This window comes from Strix aluco, chromosome 5 (assembly GCF_031877795.1).
Source record: "Strix aluco isolate bStrAlu1 chromosome 5, bStrAlu1.hap1, whole genome shotgun sequence".
In the NCBI taxonomy this organism is placed as follows: Eukaryota; Metazoa; Chordata; class Aves; order Strigiformes; family Strigidae; genus Strix; species Strix aluco.
Genome location: NC_133935.1, coordinates 351107 through 371388, shown reverse-complemented (window position 1 = coordinate 371388; position 20282 = coordinate 351107). Strand labels below are relative to the sequence as shown.

The 20282-nt window shown below is 38.1% G+C and overlaps 1 protein-coding gene across 1 annotated transcript in view; it reads left to right on the top strand.

Moving 5' to 3' along the window:
• ARFGAP3 (ARF GTPase activating protein 3) overlaps positions 1-17933 on the top strand; it is a 31802-nt gene extending 13869 nt beyond the window's left edge. Inside the window, exons 8-16 of the mRNA XM_074825556.1 lie at positions 1248-1294; positions 3481-3626; positions 7115-7240; positions 7777-7899; positions 10969-11106; positions 12254-12377; positions 13381-13471; positions 16044-16165; positions 16839-17933. Of these exons, the coding sequence (XP_074681657.1) occupies positions 1248-1294; positions 3481-3626; positions 7115-7240; positions 7777-7899; positions 10969-11106; positions 12254-12377; positions 13381-13471; positions 16044-16165; positions 16839-16856 (935 nt within the window). The 3' untranslated portion in view covers positions 16857-17933. The remainder of the gene's footprint in view (positions 1-1247; positions 1295-3480; positions 3627-7114; positions 7241-7776; positions 7900-10968; positions 11107-12253; positions 12378-13380; positions 13472-16043; positions 16166-16838) is intronic.
• The last annotated feature ends 2349 nt before the right edge of the window (positions 17934-20282 follow it).

Genomic DNA, 20282 nt, shown 5'->3' with positions numbered 1-20282 from the left:
TGTCAATGTCCAGAGTCTTAATATACTCTTCAGTGTTAAGTAAATTATACTATAAGTAAAAAAAAAAGTTGAGGAATATAGAGTAGAACAAAATACATCAGTGATTGATCATTTTGAAGATCATCCTGCAGGAGCAGGTTTCTGAGAATAGAGAGTATCGATTCTCAGCAGCACAGGGGTAGTTAAGTGGTGGCAGGGTCTAACTCAGTACTTCAGGAAGGTCTGATCTTCATCACTGTGTTTATTTTCACTTGGTTGGGTTTGGTTTTGGGTTTTGGTGTGGGGTTTTTTGAGAGGTGGAGGCTAGGAAAAATAGTTAATCACATACACTTCCTGGTTTTCTCATTTGTATCTTTAACACACGTTCTCATAAAACAACTGCTTTTCTTGTTTGTTTTGGACATCACAATTTCTATCTTATGTGAAGAATCTCTGTTCTGCGTATGCCCATTTCCATCTAAATTTCAGCTCAAAGCAGTTTTCCTGTACATACAAATGTTCAGTAGGATTTGTTGATTGAAAATGGGGGGATTTATCCTGGCTTGGGGTAGCTGGTGCCTTACAGAATGTGGTGAGTCCTGTTAGGGTCTTACTGAAAACATCAAAGTTAGGAGTTGTGTCAGACTTCGTGCAGAGCAGAATGTGGGTTCGTTTCTGTGTTTCAGGATTTAATACAAAGGATTAAGGCTGGAACTTTCAAACTTTATGTATAAAGCCAGACTCCAAGTACTGTACTTAGGCGATTGATCAAGGTGTTCAGTGTAGTGACAGAGTATGTGTTCACCTCTGATAATGCTTCTGATTTTGTTTATGATGATACAGGTGTGTTGTATCTGTATCACTGGTGGGTTTAAACATAGCCAGTACCTTTCTATCCAGGAAACGATTCATCTTGGAAAGGGTACAGGGTGAGGTGGACCTCTAGTCTGATTTGGAATAGCAAGTCCTGCTTTCTTGTTCTGTTTACTAGCAGGTACCTACAACTGAAAACTGAGCAGTAATTTTCTTTCTATTGTGTACTTGCAAGAGATACGATATCCTCAGTCAGAGGCGGTTTGAGATAGTCACAGTGCTGTTCCCTGTAACTCAGTTTAGAGTCTCAGCCTCTTAGTGCAGAAGCTGTAATATTTAAAGGCCTTAAAATAAATTCCAAAAGCTATTTTGAGGCTGATATTGTGGAAATTATTTTCTGCAGTTCTGGAATTAATAAAATTGTATGTAAAGTAACGTACATTTGATCCTTGCAGAGAACACCACCTTCATAAAAAAGAAGCCAAATCAAGCTAAGAAGGGGGTAAGTGTATATAAAAAAACGCGTATTTTAAACTGTGTTACAGATCTCTGGAAATAATGTAGATTACAATATGGAAATATATCATGTAAGTTAGCACTAAACAGTACTTGTATTGGTAACAATTTCTGAAACTAAAATGGAATTGAAAAGCATTTCTATGTCAAAACAGCCAATGGTCTGTTTGCAAATGGGTTATTGTTAAGATTAATTTGTGTAACAGGTTGCTGTTACTATGTAGTAGAGTGCTTCAGATCTGTGGGTGGTTTTCTGACCTCAGATAAATTCAAAGTCTGTTTACACATATATAGTTTACTGAACTGTCCAGACTTCCACATGCTGCATATCTGAGTGTCATTTTCTCTCTACTGTCTGGACCTGAACAGCAGGTGATATTTTTTCAAAAATGAGTAAAATAAAAATGTCAAAGCATACGTTGATGTCAAGATCTGTATCCCACTTCTTTTCACAACCATTGTCTGGGCAGCTTCACTAATGCCCTGTAACCTTGCCTCTCACTTGCTGATACTGGGTTGCAGGGCTTCTTTAGGCTTTCACCTGAGTTAGTTGGCACTGCAATATTTTTGTAGCAAATCCTGAAAACAGAGGGAATTCCAATAGCACTTTGGAGTGGCTAAATACACGTGTGGTATAATCTGCCAGTACAAGGTGAGTTTGAGACATTCAGATCTGTGTTTCTGGAGCAGTCCTCTCTCATAGCGCACAGCAGTATGGTGTTTGGTTGTATTTACAGGTAACTTGCAGCTACATTCAATTCGGGATAATTTCAAGGTAGTTTACAGACTTGTTTCTGAATGGGGTCTTAGCACGTTCTTAGGCATCTGGTCTTTGTAAAGAAGGCATGAGGAGAGTTGAGCATTTCAGAATGATGGTTCAAGGAACCTGAAAACTGCGTAAGACCGCTCAAGTTAACTCAGGTTTTCTAGGAAGAGCTAGGTTTTGAATGTATGGCTCTTAAGGGCCAGGAAAATAGCCCTAGTATTAGGCTATTAGGGTGACAGTATGTTACAGGGAGTCACTTCTTTTAAGTCTGGGCTATTGTATGGCAAAAGATTTTGAAGGTTTGTTGGAGTGGATTAATTTAGATTGAAGCCTATTATTTCTTGCTCCCACTAGAGGGCCCTAATATGCAAGAGGAATTTCTTATTCTAAGTGGTACATGCCAGGTACGTTCCCTTCCAGTCAGAAAAGTGTAACTGAGTTCACAGGTGCACATACAGTTTGTGGGCTGTGGTGTCAGAGACAAAAACTGTATGTATGTAAGCCAGAGCTTTTACATGAAGACTTTAAAGCATTAAAAGGTTAAGATATATTGTGAAAATTAATATTGTTGCAGTGTTGCAGATTAAAAACATGGGAGACTAAGAACAGCAGTTTGAGTGCTGTGCCACTGTCTGAATCAGCATCATTGTATCTGTTCATCTTTGTAGTATGAAGTGTTTTTAAAATCTATCATAATCAGAATGAAAGAGTATGTATCCCTGTATTGAAGTAATATGAACTAGAAATAGAATTATTTTAAAAGAACGAATGCAAAACTGGAATCTCTCAGATGATGTATTTATCTAAAAAAGTTTACAATGCTTTGTCATGTGCAAAGGGTAATCATGCGTACACATACAAACAAAACTTGCATATTGCTCTGCTACCATGAGTCAATAAATGCCTATGTACATGCTTATTAAAAAGATGAATAAATCAATACTTAAGATAACACACTAGCACTGGCCAGTGAGAACTAATTCAAGAATCTTTGCCACTTCTAAATGTAAATCACGAATTAAGTGAATGAGCACCAAATGGTTCCATCGCAACGAGTTTTATTATGTTATTCCTATGCAACAGAATTGTTATTAAGGAACTAAAGTTGCACTATATAATATTTATTTGAACATGCCAAGCTCTGAACAATTGAAACTATAATGGTTTCATTACCCTGTGATGCTTGACCGCAAAGCTAACTAAATTTGTAAGTCAGTAGAAGCATGTAGAGGGTCAAAACATGAAAAAATACCTTCTCTGCGCCAAACTTTCATTGTTGTTTGCAAATGCTCCCAAAGAGAACATGGTGTTTGCTGTTGCTTTCAAAGTTGACTGTTAAGTCAGTTGAAGTGCTTGTGTCACTTACAATGTTGGGGCTTTTGTTTTTTGTTTTTCAATATATCAAGCTTGGTGCCAAAAAAGGTGGTTTGGGGGCACAAAAAGTGAGCAGCCAAAGCTTTACTGAGATTGAAAAACAAGCACAAGCTGTAGATAAAATGAAGGAACAAGAGGATCTTCATAGCAGTAAGAAAACTGAGAAGGAAGAGCCACTGTAAGTATGAATTATATGTACAATGGTGAGCCATGAAGCCTAATTTCATGTTAATGAAGTAATTGTCAACATTTTCAATACTACCAAAGATTAGCTCATGCAAATAAAACTTCAGTTCTTGCTTTAAAAACAAACTCAAATGTGGATGAGGTGGGCCAGACAGCAATTCCCCCATTGCCCTTTTTTTTGCCATGAAGTATATGTTTCTAGAGTTGATGGTTTACTGTAGCAATAGCCCAGTGCTCTTTTTAAAAATAACCTTAGTGTTATTGTTATTTAACACAGAAAATAAGGAGACATTCTACTGATACATATGAATAAAATGTGAAAGAAATCTAAAATATGTTAAATTTAAATTATTACCACAGAAGACTCTTGCCTCTTGAACTTTCTTTACCCCATGCTAATTACCTAGTTTATTTTGTTTTGGTGTAGTGATCTGAATACTTTAAAAAATAGTCTTTCTAAAAGCATAGGGAACATACAAATATTCAGCCTTATTTGTACTTACTGGGTAAGAGTTCCTATGCTGAAGGCAGGGGGTAGTTTAGGTATGACTAGAATTGCCTACTTAAGTTTCAGCTGTTTTATGCTGGAACTGCCTTTGTTTTCACCAAAACCCTTTGAATATTTTTGTCTGAGGCCTCAAATCAGTTAGTCCCACCTTAATTAATAAATATTCAGCCCTAAGGCTCAGAGGGTGCTCTTCCTGATTCCTTCCACTACATTTCTCTGCTACGTGTTTTGGTTTTTAATGTTTTGTTACTTGTCATCAAAATTTAAAGAGCTGGTTAGTGTACACTTCTACTGTTGCAAAGCTTAATGTCCTCTCAAGTGCTAAGATACATCGTTTTTACAACCTATTGAGAAGTTTTCTGAATTATTACATAATTACAGGGTCACTTGGAGCTCATGGTACCAAACTCTTTGGTCTGTAATCTCCTCCCTACTCTTTTTGCTCACTTTTATGTAGCCTCTGCAGAAATGGATGTTTTGTGTGCATCAGAAATATTAATCATGAGGGGATCATTCATTTTTCATGAAGTATTTTTACCACAAAGTCAGTGATTGCCAAAAAATGCCAGTAGAGTGACTCAGAGGAACGGACTACTAAGTATCAAGAAAAATTTTTGCTCATTATTATTTATTATTCTGTAATGATATTATCTTTAATGATATAATTCAGTTTGGAAGAAAGTCCCAAGTAGTGATGCGGTTTTTGGTCAGAAATGTATAAATCTGTATAGATCCAAGGCAACCTTTAGTATAAGGTCGCTGCAACCTTTCTGCAGTGGCCAGAACCCTCTGAAAATGCCTGCAAGCATGAGGGGTGCACGTACACTTCAGTTTATGGATCCTATCCCAGTAGAGGCAAGGTAACTGTTTCCCTTGAGATTAACTTTTTGGATTTTTAACTGTAGATGGCAGTATGTACCAAAATTAAAGAAGGGTGAATACTTTTAAAATTACATTTGCTTCCAACTAATCTGTGTGGCAGTTTTCATTTTAAAAGCTTGAGTAATGAGCTTTAGTAAATAAATTCAGTGTGGCTTTGTTACACCGCGGGCATGGAAACGATGCTTTTGTAGTCTAGTGCTTAGAAGGAAAAAGAGTCCTGAGGCTTAAAACTTAAAATGTGATTTTATAATTGGTACAGTTTCTTTATTTCCTGTTGTGGACTGACAAGAGAGTCACTTTCAAAAAAGTTGATCAGTATCCCCATTTGTTTTAATCAACAGTAAACAAGATTTTTGATGTTCATGAAACAGATTTCATAGGGTGGGCTGCTAATCTTTCTACTTAAAGTGCTGGGTAGATTTTATCAGTTTCAAGTTGAATTTTAGAGAACATTTTCAATTTTCTGTGTAACAGTTGATCCTAAACTGTAAGAATTGGTTTAAAATGTCCCCTCTGTGCTTTGAAGGTTTATTTTTCTGATTTCAAAAGTCATTCCACAGATGCATCCTGGTTCGTATCTGACTCTTATTGTTAAAAGCATCTGAACATAAGATGTAGTGATTTTTTAGTTCTGGCTCCAAGTCCTCTGAAAGCCCTGAAGGATACCTAATCATCTGAGATGGCGCTCTCTCCTCCTTTTTGAGATGCCTCATCAGTGGAGGAGTGATGTCCCGTTCCTTATAGCAGGCTGGTACCCCTGTCCCTTGTCTGTGAGAGAAGACAATCAGCTGCTGTGCCCTTTCCGTTCTGAGAGGTTCAGCCACACCAAAGCTCCTGCCTTGCCAGGGACGCACAAACCAGCGGGGTGGGAGCTTTGGTAGGGGCATCTGGTACTCCTGGTTAGAGTTAAGTCAGTATGCCTGGGACCAGAAGAAATCAAGCTGGGAAGAGCCTGTTTCAGTTATCAGATAGTTAAGAGACACACAGGAAGAAAATACTCCCTGGTCAGAAACTTGGGTTTTTTTAATTCCTGCTTCTGCACAAAATGGACAGAAAGTTACAAGGGTTTTCAGACTTAAGTACTTCCTTTCTACTTGCAGCAGGACGTCTACCAGCAGCACCCTAAATCTCACTTACCTTTCTTCTGGTAGTGTTCATTTGAACTTTATGCCAGCCAGAACTTATGAATTAAAATACTGCTGCATTGCTCATTAAACTTACTATTTGTATCCCTTTTAACCTAACAAATTAAATGTAAGCAGTGTTTCTACAATTCTGTAATCGAGATTAGAAACCTCTGTCTCTGCTACACCAGTGTAGTTAAGATCATTTTGGGGTACAGGAAGGTTCATGGCATCTCAGAAAGACAACTTACGATGTCTGAACTGTGAGGATGTTCCAGATGACAAAATGTGTTGCCAGCTGTGCAGAGAATGGTAAGTTTTGGATGCTTCAAAGTTTCCATAACACAGAATATATTCCATTTTGGGAGTACAAAGACTCTCTCCTCCCCTCTTTGGGCACAGGGGAGGGCAGCATCGGTGAAGGAGTGTGGTCTACCTCTAGCACTTGTCTCAAGAGCGTGTCTGTAGCAAGTGTTAAAACCACTGAGAGCATGAAGAGGGCGAAGGGAGGGAGACGTGGTAGAGCCACGCTGTGCATTAGGGGAGAGTGTTACTGGTGGTGTATCGTGAATGCCACAGTACTGTAGGTGTCACAGTTGGATAATTTCGACGGTTATTTGGTGTCACATAGAATTAGGACTGTGGAAAAAAGACTCTTTCAGTTTGACGCAACGATGATGCAAAACTGCATCCTGAACTTCAGCAGTAGCATGTTTCACATTTGTTTTGAAGAAGACTACCTGCTCATACACAGACCAGGGAGCTGTTTAGACAGTCATCTCTACTGGCTTTCTCCCATCCTTATAGCTGAAATTTAATCCAATTAATAATGATTATTTTCAGTAAGCACAGAACATACAAAATATAGTGCTATAACATATATTGTTAATTTTCCACCGGTGTTATTGGGTTGGGTGTTCAGTGTAGCATTTTATAGTTACATGTTAACTGTATGTTTTGTTCTAGTGTATCATCTTTACGGTTGGCCTACAGAGACCTTGATATTAACACAAAAGAAGAAAAGTTAAATCTGTCTGGTAAGAAGAAAACTGAATTGGAGAGACTTGGCATGGGATTTGGCAGCAACAGAAGGTTCGTGAAGTTCTGTAAACTGTATGCAGTTATCCTTCGTTTTACTTAGGAAATGAAAAAAATAGTGTGTTATGGAAACTTAAACGATATCATCAAAGAATCTAGTATTTTTCAAGGGGAAGGGGCAGGATTGCGTCTGATAGATTTAAGTTCTAACCTGCAAAAGGTGTTAACCTGAATTGTAGGATGTCAGTAGGGTGTTTGCCTCTGCTGGCTGACTGTGGGGAAGGCAGTCGGGATGCTTTCAGTGAGCAGTACCAACCTAAGTACAGTCTGTCTTTTACAAGAAAAGGTCACGTTGCTGTGTTTCCAGCTGCTGGAATGGTCTGTGTGTTCAGAAGTCCTTGTCACCATTCCAGAGAACTATAGTTGAGTTTTCCAGGGCTTTTTTTGTTTTAATTCCTCCTTTCTAAATGTTTGTATAGCTTGGGCTTTATCAGCAAGCTTCAGAAACTGGATTTGGGCTTTCACTTCTTTCATTTTTAGGGTGTGAGCTTTGTTATCTCTTTACATAGTTATTTTCTTCCTGTCCCCAGTGGCATTTCTCACTCAGTCACCTCAGATATGCAAACAATAGAGCAGGAAACACCTGCAATTGCAAAGCCGAAGAAAAAGTACACTGATGATGTAGAAGATTCATATTTCTCTTCTAGTTCAAGGTAATGTATAAGCTTTTAATTTTGAGTGGGAATAGAAGTATATGCAAATTACGTGTTCAAATATACACAAGATATTTGGAACTTAAGATCAAAACACATGACAATTGGGCATGTCTGCACACGTAGCATATTCTCGGGGAACATCTGAATCGGAAAAGCTGTGAAATAGTTGACCTTACCTCGATGACAGATGTATTTATAAAGAAGATGAGTTACTTTTTCTGAGGAGAAGGTAGTCTAAAAGTCTAAACCATGTGTTTAGGGGTTTTGTCTTGTACAGGGGTCTAGTCTCTACTTGCACAGAGAGTTGCCATATAAGCTTTTATTTGCTCTATACTGAATCCAGTGAATTTTTTGTCAGAATGACTTGTGTTCATTCTTTCTTCTTGCGGTACTGTCTTCAACTTTCAATTTAATTTTAGACAAGTATCAACATCTGATACTAGATAGACTACAGTTGCCTCACGGACACATGCTGAATGCAAAAAATGAAATCTTTTTGAGGTATTGTGCCTTGGATGTATTGTGTAGGTCTCTGCAGTCTTATTTGACTTTTATGTATCTGAACATAAAATGTAAGTAAAAACCAGTTGATGAATTTTTGATCACAGTATGAATGCAATGCAAATTATAAAATACTGCTCTTGGGAGAGAGAAGAAAAATAATTAGTCCTGCAGGCACTAATTGCAATGAAACAGCTGTTTCTGGACTAATAGATAGAAACAGGTGTTGCTTTTATAAACTGCCTTTGGTGCCACAGAAACATGAAAAATTGTACCTAATTACTTGTAGACAGGCAAATAAAATCACAAAGGCTTTTGTGTCATTACTTTGTAGTATAATCACTAGTGGCAGAAATGCAAATGTGGTACCAAGTAAGCTGGCAGCAGTCTTGTAAAATAAAACATACCATTTCAGTGCTTCCCTATTTGTTCCCTGAAAAGAACTGTTACTGCTCTCAAATTATTCATAAGCCTACTAGCAGGCAAAGGATAAATTATGGAAGAGGCTTTTTAATGTGTTTTGGTTCAATAATTAGAAGATAAATTGTAACCTAGCAGTTCCCGGCTCTTGTTCTTCTGGTTATAGGAATAGTAGAATCTAATTGGAGTTGGTATACAAATTCATTCTCTTTGAAGAAAGTACAGAGTCAGATTGTTGGATTTGGTAAGGTTTGTAAGGTGGTTATTAGCCTTTGTTCCAGGCTGTGACTTTGAAATAGAGGTAATTTTAATATCATCTTGGTATGTGCCCAAAAGCAAAATAATCATGCTGGATATTAGAGTGCTGATAAGTATCTGTAAATTAAGCAAGCTAAATGTCTCAAGGTTTAGATAATTGAAGCCTCCCAAAATACTTGGATTTTTATTTTTCTTTTCGCTACAATTAATAAAATCTTTATTAACATAACAATGCAAAATTCTGGTTTCTATTAAATGCAGTTTTTCCTTCTCACTCTGTCCCCCTGCCCCAAATTCTGAAGAAGTATTTTGCAAAGTAGGAAAGTCTGAGGGGAAAGGATGGAGGAAGTAAGTCATTTTATTCAAATTGGCTCTTGTAGCCTCTGCGCCATCCCATGGTTTTGACAGCCATGGTGAGATTGTGTAGCTTCATATATATGCATATAAACACCTTGTTTGTTGTTACACATTTGTATGGAGCTCATAGAGATTTCTGTGGCTTCTTTCTGTCTGTCAGGAGAGAAGGGGAGAGACTTCTGCTTTTTGTAGAAGTTCATTCCAGATCTGTCTCTGCTCATTTTAATGTGCGGTGGTGTGACATTGCTGCTGAAGGTGTCACCTTTCTCAGAAAAGGCAAAAACAAGTGTCCTGACTATTCATAACACAAACATGGAGAATGTTGTTTTTTAAAGAGTGCTTTTCCCGTAATACAGATGCAGACTTTAATATTCCATGCTTGTTCTGCTGAATGATTCCGTTGTGCTAGCCTCCAGTTGTTTTGATCATCTTACTCCCTATCCTTACATCTTGTCATATCCAAACTTCAAGAAAGTTTCTTTAACCACAAGGGGGGAAATTCTTAATCTTTGGCATTTTAATAGTGGTTTTTTTCAAGTATTTTCCATAAATGTTTAGATAAGTGTAGATAATCAAAGGGGGAAAAGTCAGGATAACATACCACCAGAATTGACAAACATGCTTCATTTTCTTTCCTTTTCTTTCTGTTTGTGTTTTCCCTGCAGTTTTGATAAGCAAGAGAAGACTGTCTTCTTAAATTAAGGCTCACTTTTAAGAAATGTGTTCTTTAGCATTGTTTTGATAAAACATGTTATAAAACTCAGAGCTACTTAATATTTGTATTAAATTAAAAAACCCACAGAACCAGAGACAAGAGCTTTCCTTACTGTTCAGAACTATGTTTATTGATGCCTCAGCAGGTGGGAGCAGATTCTCTGCTTGTGTGTTCACAGATTGACTCGTATGGGGCTGTGAGATCAGCCACCAACAGCCCCTTAGCTAGAAAGCTTCACCCCCGTGGGACCATGGCATGGTGGGGTGCCATGGGTTAGCTGGGTGCTCTTGGATCTCTGGAGCGTTCAAAGTGCCTTGAAAGTTGTGGTGGCTTTTTTCAAAGCTGGTGTCTTAGCACGGAGCGTCAAGAGCACCAGCCCTTTAGAGCAGACCACCCCGTAGGGTTGTCACCGTGCCGTGCTTGCAGGGTCCATCCTGAAGTTTTTTTAGGGTCATTCTTAAACTAGCCAGGTACCCTGAGAGTGTTCTTCCCAGTGCTTTCCCTGACGCCAAAGAAGATGTAATACTTTGAAGTCGTGAGAACTCTGCTCATTTTGGTGGGACCATGTCTTTCAGGCTGTCCACTGCATATTCATGACCATATTCAGCCTAAAGAAAGGCCGAACTTTTTGGTCAGTTGGATACATGTGTGTAAAACCAAAAATCCCTTGGATTCAACTGTAGAAAGCTTCTAACCAATATTATGAAATCCAGATTCACTACCATTGTGCTGAAAACTTACGTGCTAATGAACACTTATTATAGCAATATTTATCTAACAATATAAAGTTCCCACTTTTCTTTTTCTCCTTTTAGGTACTATGATTCTTCAGATTTGAAGAGCAGCACTTTCTCTAAATGGGATGACAATTCAGATTCTTTTTGGAAGAAAGAAAATAATAGTAGAGATGTCGATATAATGTTAACTTCAAAAAGTACAGGATTTTCAGACAGGTATACCAAGAAAACCTAGGTGTACTATGATTTGAGTCCTGGTCATAATAGTGGGATTTTTTTTCAAGCAACTTCCTGGCTGAATTTCTTTTGTAAGCTGAACTTCCTAGTTACATTTTAAGCACTTCTCTGTTTTGCTAAGTGCTGTACAGTATGTGTACATGTACTGGAGGTGATTTCCAACGTGTTCCAGCAAAAAAAGTAGTAGACAAAAGATGTGGAGAGAAACTCAAATATTTGCACTGTTCTGAGAGCATAGTTGCTTTACTTGCTTTGTTTATTGCCTAATGAACCAAAGAGAACCCAGTGACCAAAGGAACAAAGCTGTAGGGTATTCAGCTTTTAGGATCAAGGTGTTGAAGATACTTGCAAACAACCGGTCTAGTTGTGATGATAAAAAAAATGTATTTCTTCTTTAACAACTGTTTTTATCTTTGTAATCAAGTGGAAAATGTAAGAATGTGGGGTGTTGTGTGCTCAATTGATGTTTTCAACTTCTGTTCTTACTTAAAACTGTGTTTTTCATTTACCTGTAAAATGCAGGTTGTGCACTTAAGTACAACTGTCTTTTTTTTTAACACAAGCACGTTCTGTCATGTCCTAAAGAGTGGACCAGTGATGCATATTACACAAGATAGGGATTCATGTCTGCAATGCTATTACTTCCTTATTTCAGTACTTTTTTTTTTAAGTAAAAAAAGGCAAGTGTTGAATATATATGTTTGAAGTGGAAGGCATTCGAAGAACATTGAACCTTCTTGTGCTGTTACATTTAAATCTGAATTTCACTAACATTGTGTTTTGGGTTTTTTGAGGTTTTGTAGAAGTAGTCTGTCCTTGTTCACATAATTTAGCTTGCTTTTTAAATGAGCTCTGAAAATAGACATACAAGATTAATGAATTTGAAACACTATATGCTCAGCATCTTGTAAACCCGTCACTGAAATTTTATTTGCTGCTCCTATCAACTTAGTTATCTGAATTTCTTTATGCTGGGTTGATACTGATTTAATTTTTATTTTAAAAAATCACTATTATACTTTTAGGCTTCAGAAAGCAAAGGTGATAGTGCTTCTTGTTTGATTTATTGCATTCTGCCATAATGTAAATAAGTTATGCTCACTAAAGCATTTTATTTTTCTTTTAGGCCTGCATCTCGTCGTAAGCCTGACTATGAACCATCTTTAAACACAGATGAGGCACAAAAGAAATTTGGCAATGTAAAAGCGATTTCATCAGACATGTATTTTGGAAGGCAAGATCATGCTGATGTAAGTAGAAAGTAGTGATAAGTATTTTTGAATGTTAAAATATTCTTTGACTATGAACATGATGTTCTTATGTAAAGAGAAGCCAGTAAATAGTTAAAATGGGTAGAATTGGTAAGCTTATAGAATTATGTCCACTTGGATATTTGTTTGATAGAAATGTACAAGTTTCTGATAACTCTGTTAGTTTACTATTTCATTTTAAGGAGTTGCAGCTGCAAGCAGGACCTTGCATCCGCCATCACTCTCCGCTGGGAGAAGTGGTAGACTATGATTCAGCAGTCTTTATTTTTGAAAGAATCAGCCTGATGCTGAGTGAAGGCATATTTCATTAGTTCTAAATACCCAAACTGGTGCCAACAACCCATTGTTAAAACAGCTGTCCTCTCTGTATTTGTTACATGGAAACATTATTGTAAGGCTAACTAAGCAGATAAATCATTTAACAAATGACATAATTGAATCAGCCTAGGAATAAAAACCCGATTAATATTATTTTGGAGGTGAGGGATCATTTTAAAAAATCTATTTTTAATGAAAAATTAACAATGTAAAGAGTAATGTAAAAGAAATATAATCAATGTATCACCATTCCCAGGGAACTCAGAAGAAGTTGAATTGAAGACATCACGTGATTGGAAGGGTTATCGATGCTAACTGCAGTGCTTTTTCCTTACCCTACCCAACCACTCCATTTCACATTTTTTAGTTGTTTTAATGGTTGCATAGTTTTTCAGCAATTTTAGGGTAGCTAACAGTGAGTAGGCCTCTTGGTGTTGCAATGATAAATGTCACTCTTTGATCAACTCAGAAATGAGTTGAGATGATGACAGACTAATGTAAGTCATGTGAAGACTACGAAATGGGAACAGCTTTCAGAGCAGCCAACTTCAGCTGGATTTGTATGTTCTAAAACTGTATCTATAATCTCACAAGTTATCTGACCTGACCTTGAAAGGTGACAGCAGACTGTTACAATACTTTTTTCTTCTCAAATCTTTTCTAGTATGAAGCAAGGGCTCGACTAGAAAGGCTTTCTGGAAGCTCATCTATAAGTTCAGCTGACTTGTTTGAAGATCAGAAAAAACAAGCAACAGGTACATATTGAACAGAGTGAGAATCTGTATCATGGGGTGAACACGTTCCCATACTCTGATTCTAGTTACGCTATCAGCTGGCTGTTGCTGTATTCTGCAAGAAGTGTGCAAGTGCAGTATGCATTAGTATTGCTAATAAACAGGTGTAGTCATTATTTAAAAAAAAATAATTTCATTATTCAAAAAAACCCAATTTCTTAAATTTCACGTTCTGTATTTTCAGTTCAGTAAGTTCTATATTTTATACTGTTTTTTTACGTGACTTGTTGCAAATAATAGACTAACTATATTGCAAATAATTTTTAGCAAAGGAAAACTGTAATATTTTGTTATAAAAACAAATGAGGTAACACCTAAATTGACTATCGGTTCGGGGCTTTTTTTATAAATTACCATAAGTAACTTAACCTATTTATATATGTGAAAATAGCGTCACAATAGTATTGAATCTAAGAAGAATTTTTCATAAAATGTTAGTGGCCTTGAAATTCCCATGTAGTCTGTTGCATGGCATATCCATTCTTCAGGATATCTGCTTCTAACATCGGTCTTGCCAAATTACTAAGGAAATTTTCAATTGGTTTGTCTGTTTAAAAGATTTGTTGGAACCCCTTACGTTGGAGAGTATAGTTCATCAAATTAGCCAGGAAGAAGTATTAGATTAGATTGACTGAAGAGCAGCCTCTTAGGCTATTGAAAATACCTCATGTTTTCTTTCCAACACCCTTTTTGGGTAGTGCAATACTGTGAAATAGAAAAAGTAGGAAATACTGGAACATTTTCTTGACTTGATCAGTTAGGTTTCATTCCTTGTGAAGAAATGGAAAAAATATAATTATCGAAGAACTTGAAATCTGTGAGTAATTATATAAATAGACTGGAAAAGCAAACAGTATGCAGCATCTGATTTTACTTTGGAAAAGTTGGAGGGAAAAACCATACATGTGACTGTTCGGCTTTGATCCCCTGAAAGCAAGTTTTGAATACATGGGCTAGTAGAGAAATAACTCCTGTTACCAGTTACTTAAACTGGATTTTAGTCAATTGAAATGTAAAAAAATAAATAAAATTAAGGAAGGGAGGAGACATAAAGCAGAAATTACAGTAACTTACTTTAGCCACTTGAAAGTGTATTTGCAACGTGGTGACATACTTGTGCTTAAAAAAGATGTGGGGAACATAAGCCAAGAAGTGGTGTTTCTTTCTGAATTTCTAAACTATGTTTTCAATAATACATGGGATTGTGATAGCATATTATTTTATCTCTCGTTGACTAGAACTTTCTTCATCCTTTTAATTTTCTTGGCATATAAATTATTTTATATGGAATTAACTATTTTTTCCTTTAATTTGTGTGGGGTTTTTACACAGTAATGGATAAGAGAATGAACTAGGAAAAGATAAATATAAGTTAAAGATGGAACACATTGTGTGATGTGAGAGATATATATAGTCTCTGTGTGTGTGTATATATATATGAATGTGCCTTTCTATGTACACATATATATATGTGATAAAATTCTCACCGTATTCTGAATAAGCTACTTACAGGCAATTATATAATGTTTACTGTGTGTACATGAATTGTGCACACGCGATTATTCATCACTGACCACTTGGAAGGGTTCTTGGGGCTTGTGGGGAAATGCAGAGATTTGTAATAATGGAATGAAAAATACCTGCCTGCAACTCGAGGTTAGTTACTCTCTGTGACTGGCGTGTAACCCAACAGTAAATTTAAAGTTATATTACAAAGACTAAACTTCTGCTAAATTCTGTGGGTTGTTAACTGCTCTAAAATAATAGTGAGGAAAAAATACACCAGGAATTATTAGTATGTAGATTATAAATTCATACTATATTCAGTCTACACAGTCTTCCTTTCCTGCATGTCTTTCTCCTACACCCCCCACCCCAAAGACTGTCTTTTGACAGTGGCCCTTCTTGGAGAAATTTTACTGCACTGATAGCTTGTCTGGTGTTGGATTAATGCCAAGGCCATCATTAGTTCCATAAAATAAAGGTAATCAGGAGACTGGAGGCTGGCAACAAAAACACTGCTGTAATTCTGGGGTCCTTGCCAGAATAAAGTGTCCTTTGAATCTAAAGTTGTTTTTATGAGCACTGCTGAGATTTTAGGGTAGAACAGTTTTGGGATGCTTGCTTTTGTACAGAATGCTGTAGGAGCTATTTACCAAAAAGAGGGGGCTGCGAGGAAACGCTTTTACTTTGCGTTATTTCAGACCTGTTGCTTAGGAAGGATGGCATGTCAGGTGGGTGACTCGTGATTTCCCTCAAAATCAGCATCTGCAAGAAAAGGAGTTGCTTTCCTGCCTCATTTACAAGAAGTTTTTCAGACAACCATGCATAACCAGAAAAACACGAGAAAATTCATGTGGCTGAGAAGTGGTTAGAGCTTTTCTCAGGTTATATTATATATTATATTTTTATATATATAATATTATATATTAATATATAACTTTTCTCAGGTATATTGTCTTCAGGGGGGAAAAAAGGCTGCTTTTAATATAAAACTCTGTTTTCTTCTTGTGTGTGTGTGTTCTCCTTTTAGGGAGCTACAATATTACAAATGTCTTGCCTTCAGCTCCTGATATAGCTCAGTTTAAACAAGGAGTGAAATCTGTGGCTGGAAAACTTTCTGTACTTGCTAATGGAGTCATGACATCTATACAGGTTAGTAAAAATATTCCAATATATTAACCATCAGTTAAAGTATTTTTGTAGGGGTTTAGTATCATGGATCATGCCATCTTTAGGGAGAAGAGAATGAATTTGGTTTTGAGCTTTGTAGACCTCTCATGGCAGATCTTTATCTTTTTAAAAATGAATCTGTAGCTGATAGCTCACTTTCCTTAGAATATCTTTTTTGCCTTTTTCCTTATGTAGTTTATTTCCTTACTCACAATTGAAACAAAAATTCCATCATGGAAATTATTTGCTGTCACTTTACTTTCAAAGAAATAATAGTTCATAAGTCAGGATAGGATAATTTAGTTGGAAGAGACCTACAGTGGTCATCCAGCCCAGCTCTTGTATTGACTTGACAGTAATACCCTTAATCCATGTTTATGCACAAAATTAGGAAATCCAGGCCTCAATAGCGTAAAGTATGCTTCGTGCTCCACTTAGTTCACATTTCCTGTATGAGGTCAGTGGGAGCTTTCAGGTCTTTGAAAATCAGGCTAATTATCCTGGAGCTGAACCGTAAGTTCCAGTTCCTGGAAGCGCCGGTCAATTTTCTTTAGGTCTTTAAGAATTAAAACTAATTATTTTACAAATGTAAGTAAAACTAATCTTTTTCAATGGGAAACATACTCAAGTCTGTCTGGTTGTTTTGCTTTTCTAGGATCGATATGGTTCGTAACATCTTTTGTATCGACATCCTACACTAAAGAAGGATTTGTCTTCAGATCTACAAGTAATCACACTGCTGTTTCAAATGAAGGTTGCCTTAAGACTGATGTTTTCACTTGTTCCAGCATATTAGTTTCCTTGGGGAGCTTTCTGGCTCAGCCTTTTCTTACTGCTATTTCATCTTTACACAGCAGAAATCTTGTAGCTACTTGTTACATTGCACATGCTCCTTTTTTTTTCCTTTTTTCTCCTTTACAGTCTTGTATTTCTTAGTGACCTTAATGTTAGATGTTAGAAACTTTATTTTATTACTGTTTGGGGCTGTGAGGCAGGAAAGAGAAAGAGGGATGAGCACATACATTGGAAATGAGGCTTCCTAATGGCAGCCTCAGTGCAGCTGCATCCTTACTTGCCAGATGAAACTTGTCTTCTGACCTCCTGATCTTATGAGCTGTGGAGAAGAAAATGTAAATTAAGCATATGCTGAGGTGGTATTTAGTGGACTGTAGCAAAATATAGAATTAAGTTAAACCTGCGCTTACCAGGAAGTAGAAGCTCTTGCAGTCATAAATTGATGCACATTAAAATGATGGGGAATTAGTGTTTTAAAACAATATTCCTGCTAGAAAATTGTATGCTTAGATGTGAGGTATGGAGAAGGCAAGACACATGGTATACTGAATAGTGGATTTCATCTTGTCATGGGAACAACCTATTTATTCCTAGTTTTCAACATTACAAAAAATTGCAATATAGAATCCTTAAGTGCTTTTTAAAAATCTGTATTGTGTACAAATTGAAAAAAAAAAGGCCTAATAGAGTAGTTAATTAAACACTTGTTAAAAATGTTTAGAACAATCTTAGGTTTTTGATAAATTATGAAATATTGAATGAGGAAGTAGCGGGGCTGTGTTTTAGACAGTCTAGAATTTATTGCTGATGACATCCTGTATAAAAATGATTATGACCTTAAAGAAAAAACCTCACAACCAAGAATGAGCTCAAGCTAATTCCATTCTGTAACTTTATTTCTCAATTCAAATTTGTAAACTGCTGATATCTAATAAAAACAATTGATATAAACTCATTTTAATTAAATTTCTATGTGCAGACAGCAGTCTTCAGCTTTCTAAATACTGCCATCTGTATTCTGTCTGTACAATGGTAAAATTAGCCTTTAATTTCAATTAGTGAAACTAGCTTACTTATTAAATTGCTATAGTGATTTAGAAATCAAAAACCAAGGCTGGGGTAGAAAGTAAGCTACTGTATTGAAATACTGCGTTGGAATACGGTTAACTGTATACCTGAATTTGTTTTTTAATTTCTAGTTGCCTCTTACATCCAACTTGCAGTTCTTGTAACTTTCTCTTGTGGCTCTTGCGTTTAGATTTATTAATCCCAAAATGAACTTACTTTTTTAAGAGCAGTACGTGATCATAGAATCATAGAATGATTTGGGTTAAAGCCCATCCAGTGCCACCCCCTGCCCCGGGCAGGGACACCTTCCACTAGCCCAGGTTGCCCAAAGCCCCGTCCAACCTGGCCTTGAACCCTTCCAGGGAGGGGGTGTCCCGATCCAATGTCGGGGGAGGTTTCGATACGATCCCAAGAGCAAGATTAAGACACAAATGAGGTCAAATGCTGTATACCCCAAACAGGTTTTTTATTATTAAAGAAGTGAAGAGGGGTAGCGATAGGACAGAATGGAAGGAAAAGGCAGAAATAAAGCAAGGATGGGGGATAGGGCTGCAAGAATAGTCACCACCATGGATCCAGCGACGTCCCGTTGGTCCTCAGTCTTCAGTTCTTCAGCGGTGAGTGCACACGAATCAGGCTTCAATGGTAGATGCACACAGAGAAAATTTTCTGCTGTCTTTTTAAGTTCATCGTATCGGCTGATTAACGTATCTGCTCGCCTTTAGGTTTTTTTTCTCTGGTCCAACAGGTTTTGTTGCATCTGGCTTCAGGGCAGGAACCTTTGCCTCTTGTCAGTTCATTAGCCATGCAGGCATGGGGTCTGGCCTACACAATAGGGCCACAAACGGCTACAGGATGGGGCCAGCTCAGCACACCTCTGCCCCTTTGAGGCTTATCTACGGAGTCTGACAATGCAACTGCAAAGAAGTGGGGGGTGCATCCTTCAATACACTCCCTCTTCTCTTGGCGACATCCCCCAGACCAATTCACAGGCCACAGCAGCTTCTCTTGGAGGTTTGCACAGACACAAGCAAGCTTTGAGACAGTCATAGGACATTTCAGTCTCTCACAGGGGGCAGCCACAGCTTCTCTGGGCAACCTGTGCCAGGGCCTCACCACCCTCACAGGAACAATTTCTGCCTTAGATCTCATCTAAATCTGCCCTCTGTCAGTTTAAACCCGTTACCCCTCACCCTATCCCTATCCCCTCCTCGCCCAGCCTGGATTTGTGCTGGGGATTGCCCCGACCCATGGGCAGGACCTTGCCCTTGGCCTTGTTGAACTCCATGAGGTTGGCCCGTCCCCCCTCTCCAGCCTGCCCAGGTCCCTCCGGATGGATCCTTCCCTCAGCGTGTCCCCGCACCACAGCTCGGTGTCGGCGGGAACTTGCTGAGGGTGCCTCGATCCCGCTGTCCCTGACAAAGATGTTAAACTGGTCCTGACCCCTGAGGACGCTGCTCGTCACCGCTCTGCACTGGGACATGGAGCTGTTGACGGTGACTCTTTGAGTGTGACCATGCAGCCAATTCCTGATCCACCGAGTGCTCCGTCCGTCAGATCCACGACTCTGATTTAGAGACAAGGGTGTCGTGTGGGACAGTGTCAGACCTTTGCACAAGTCCAGGTAGATGAGGTCAGTAGCTCTTCCCTTACCCACCAGCACTGTAACCCCATCGTAGAAGGCCACCAAATCTGTCAGGCAGGATTTGCCCTTAGTGAAGCCATGTTGGCTGTCACCAGTCACCACCTTATTTTCCACGTGCCCCAGCAGAGTTTCCAGGAGGATCCACTCCATGATCTTGCCAGGCACAGAGGTGAGACTGACTGGCCTGTAGTTCCCTGGGTCATCTTTTTTTCCCTTTTCAAAAATGGGGGTTATGTTTCCCCGTTTCCAGTCAGTGGGAGCTTCCCCACACTGCCACGACTTCTCAAAGACGATGGAAAGTGGCTGAGCCCCTTCATCCGCCAGTTCCCTCAGGACCTGTGGACACATCTCACTAGGTCCTGTGGACTTGTGCACCTTCAGGTTCCTGAGATGGTCTCGAATATGATCTCTTACAGTGGGCATTTGTTCTGATAAGCATTTGTTCTGCTTAACTGTGGAGCTTTACAATAAAAAAATTGCTTTGTTTTCTCCTTTCCCACCCTGTAGATATGGTTTTGTTAATATAACAAGCAAATGTACTGGTCAGGGCTTACTTCGGTTTTCTCTAATTACAGGTTATGACTCTTGGTT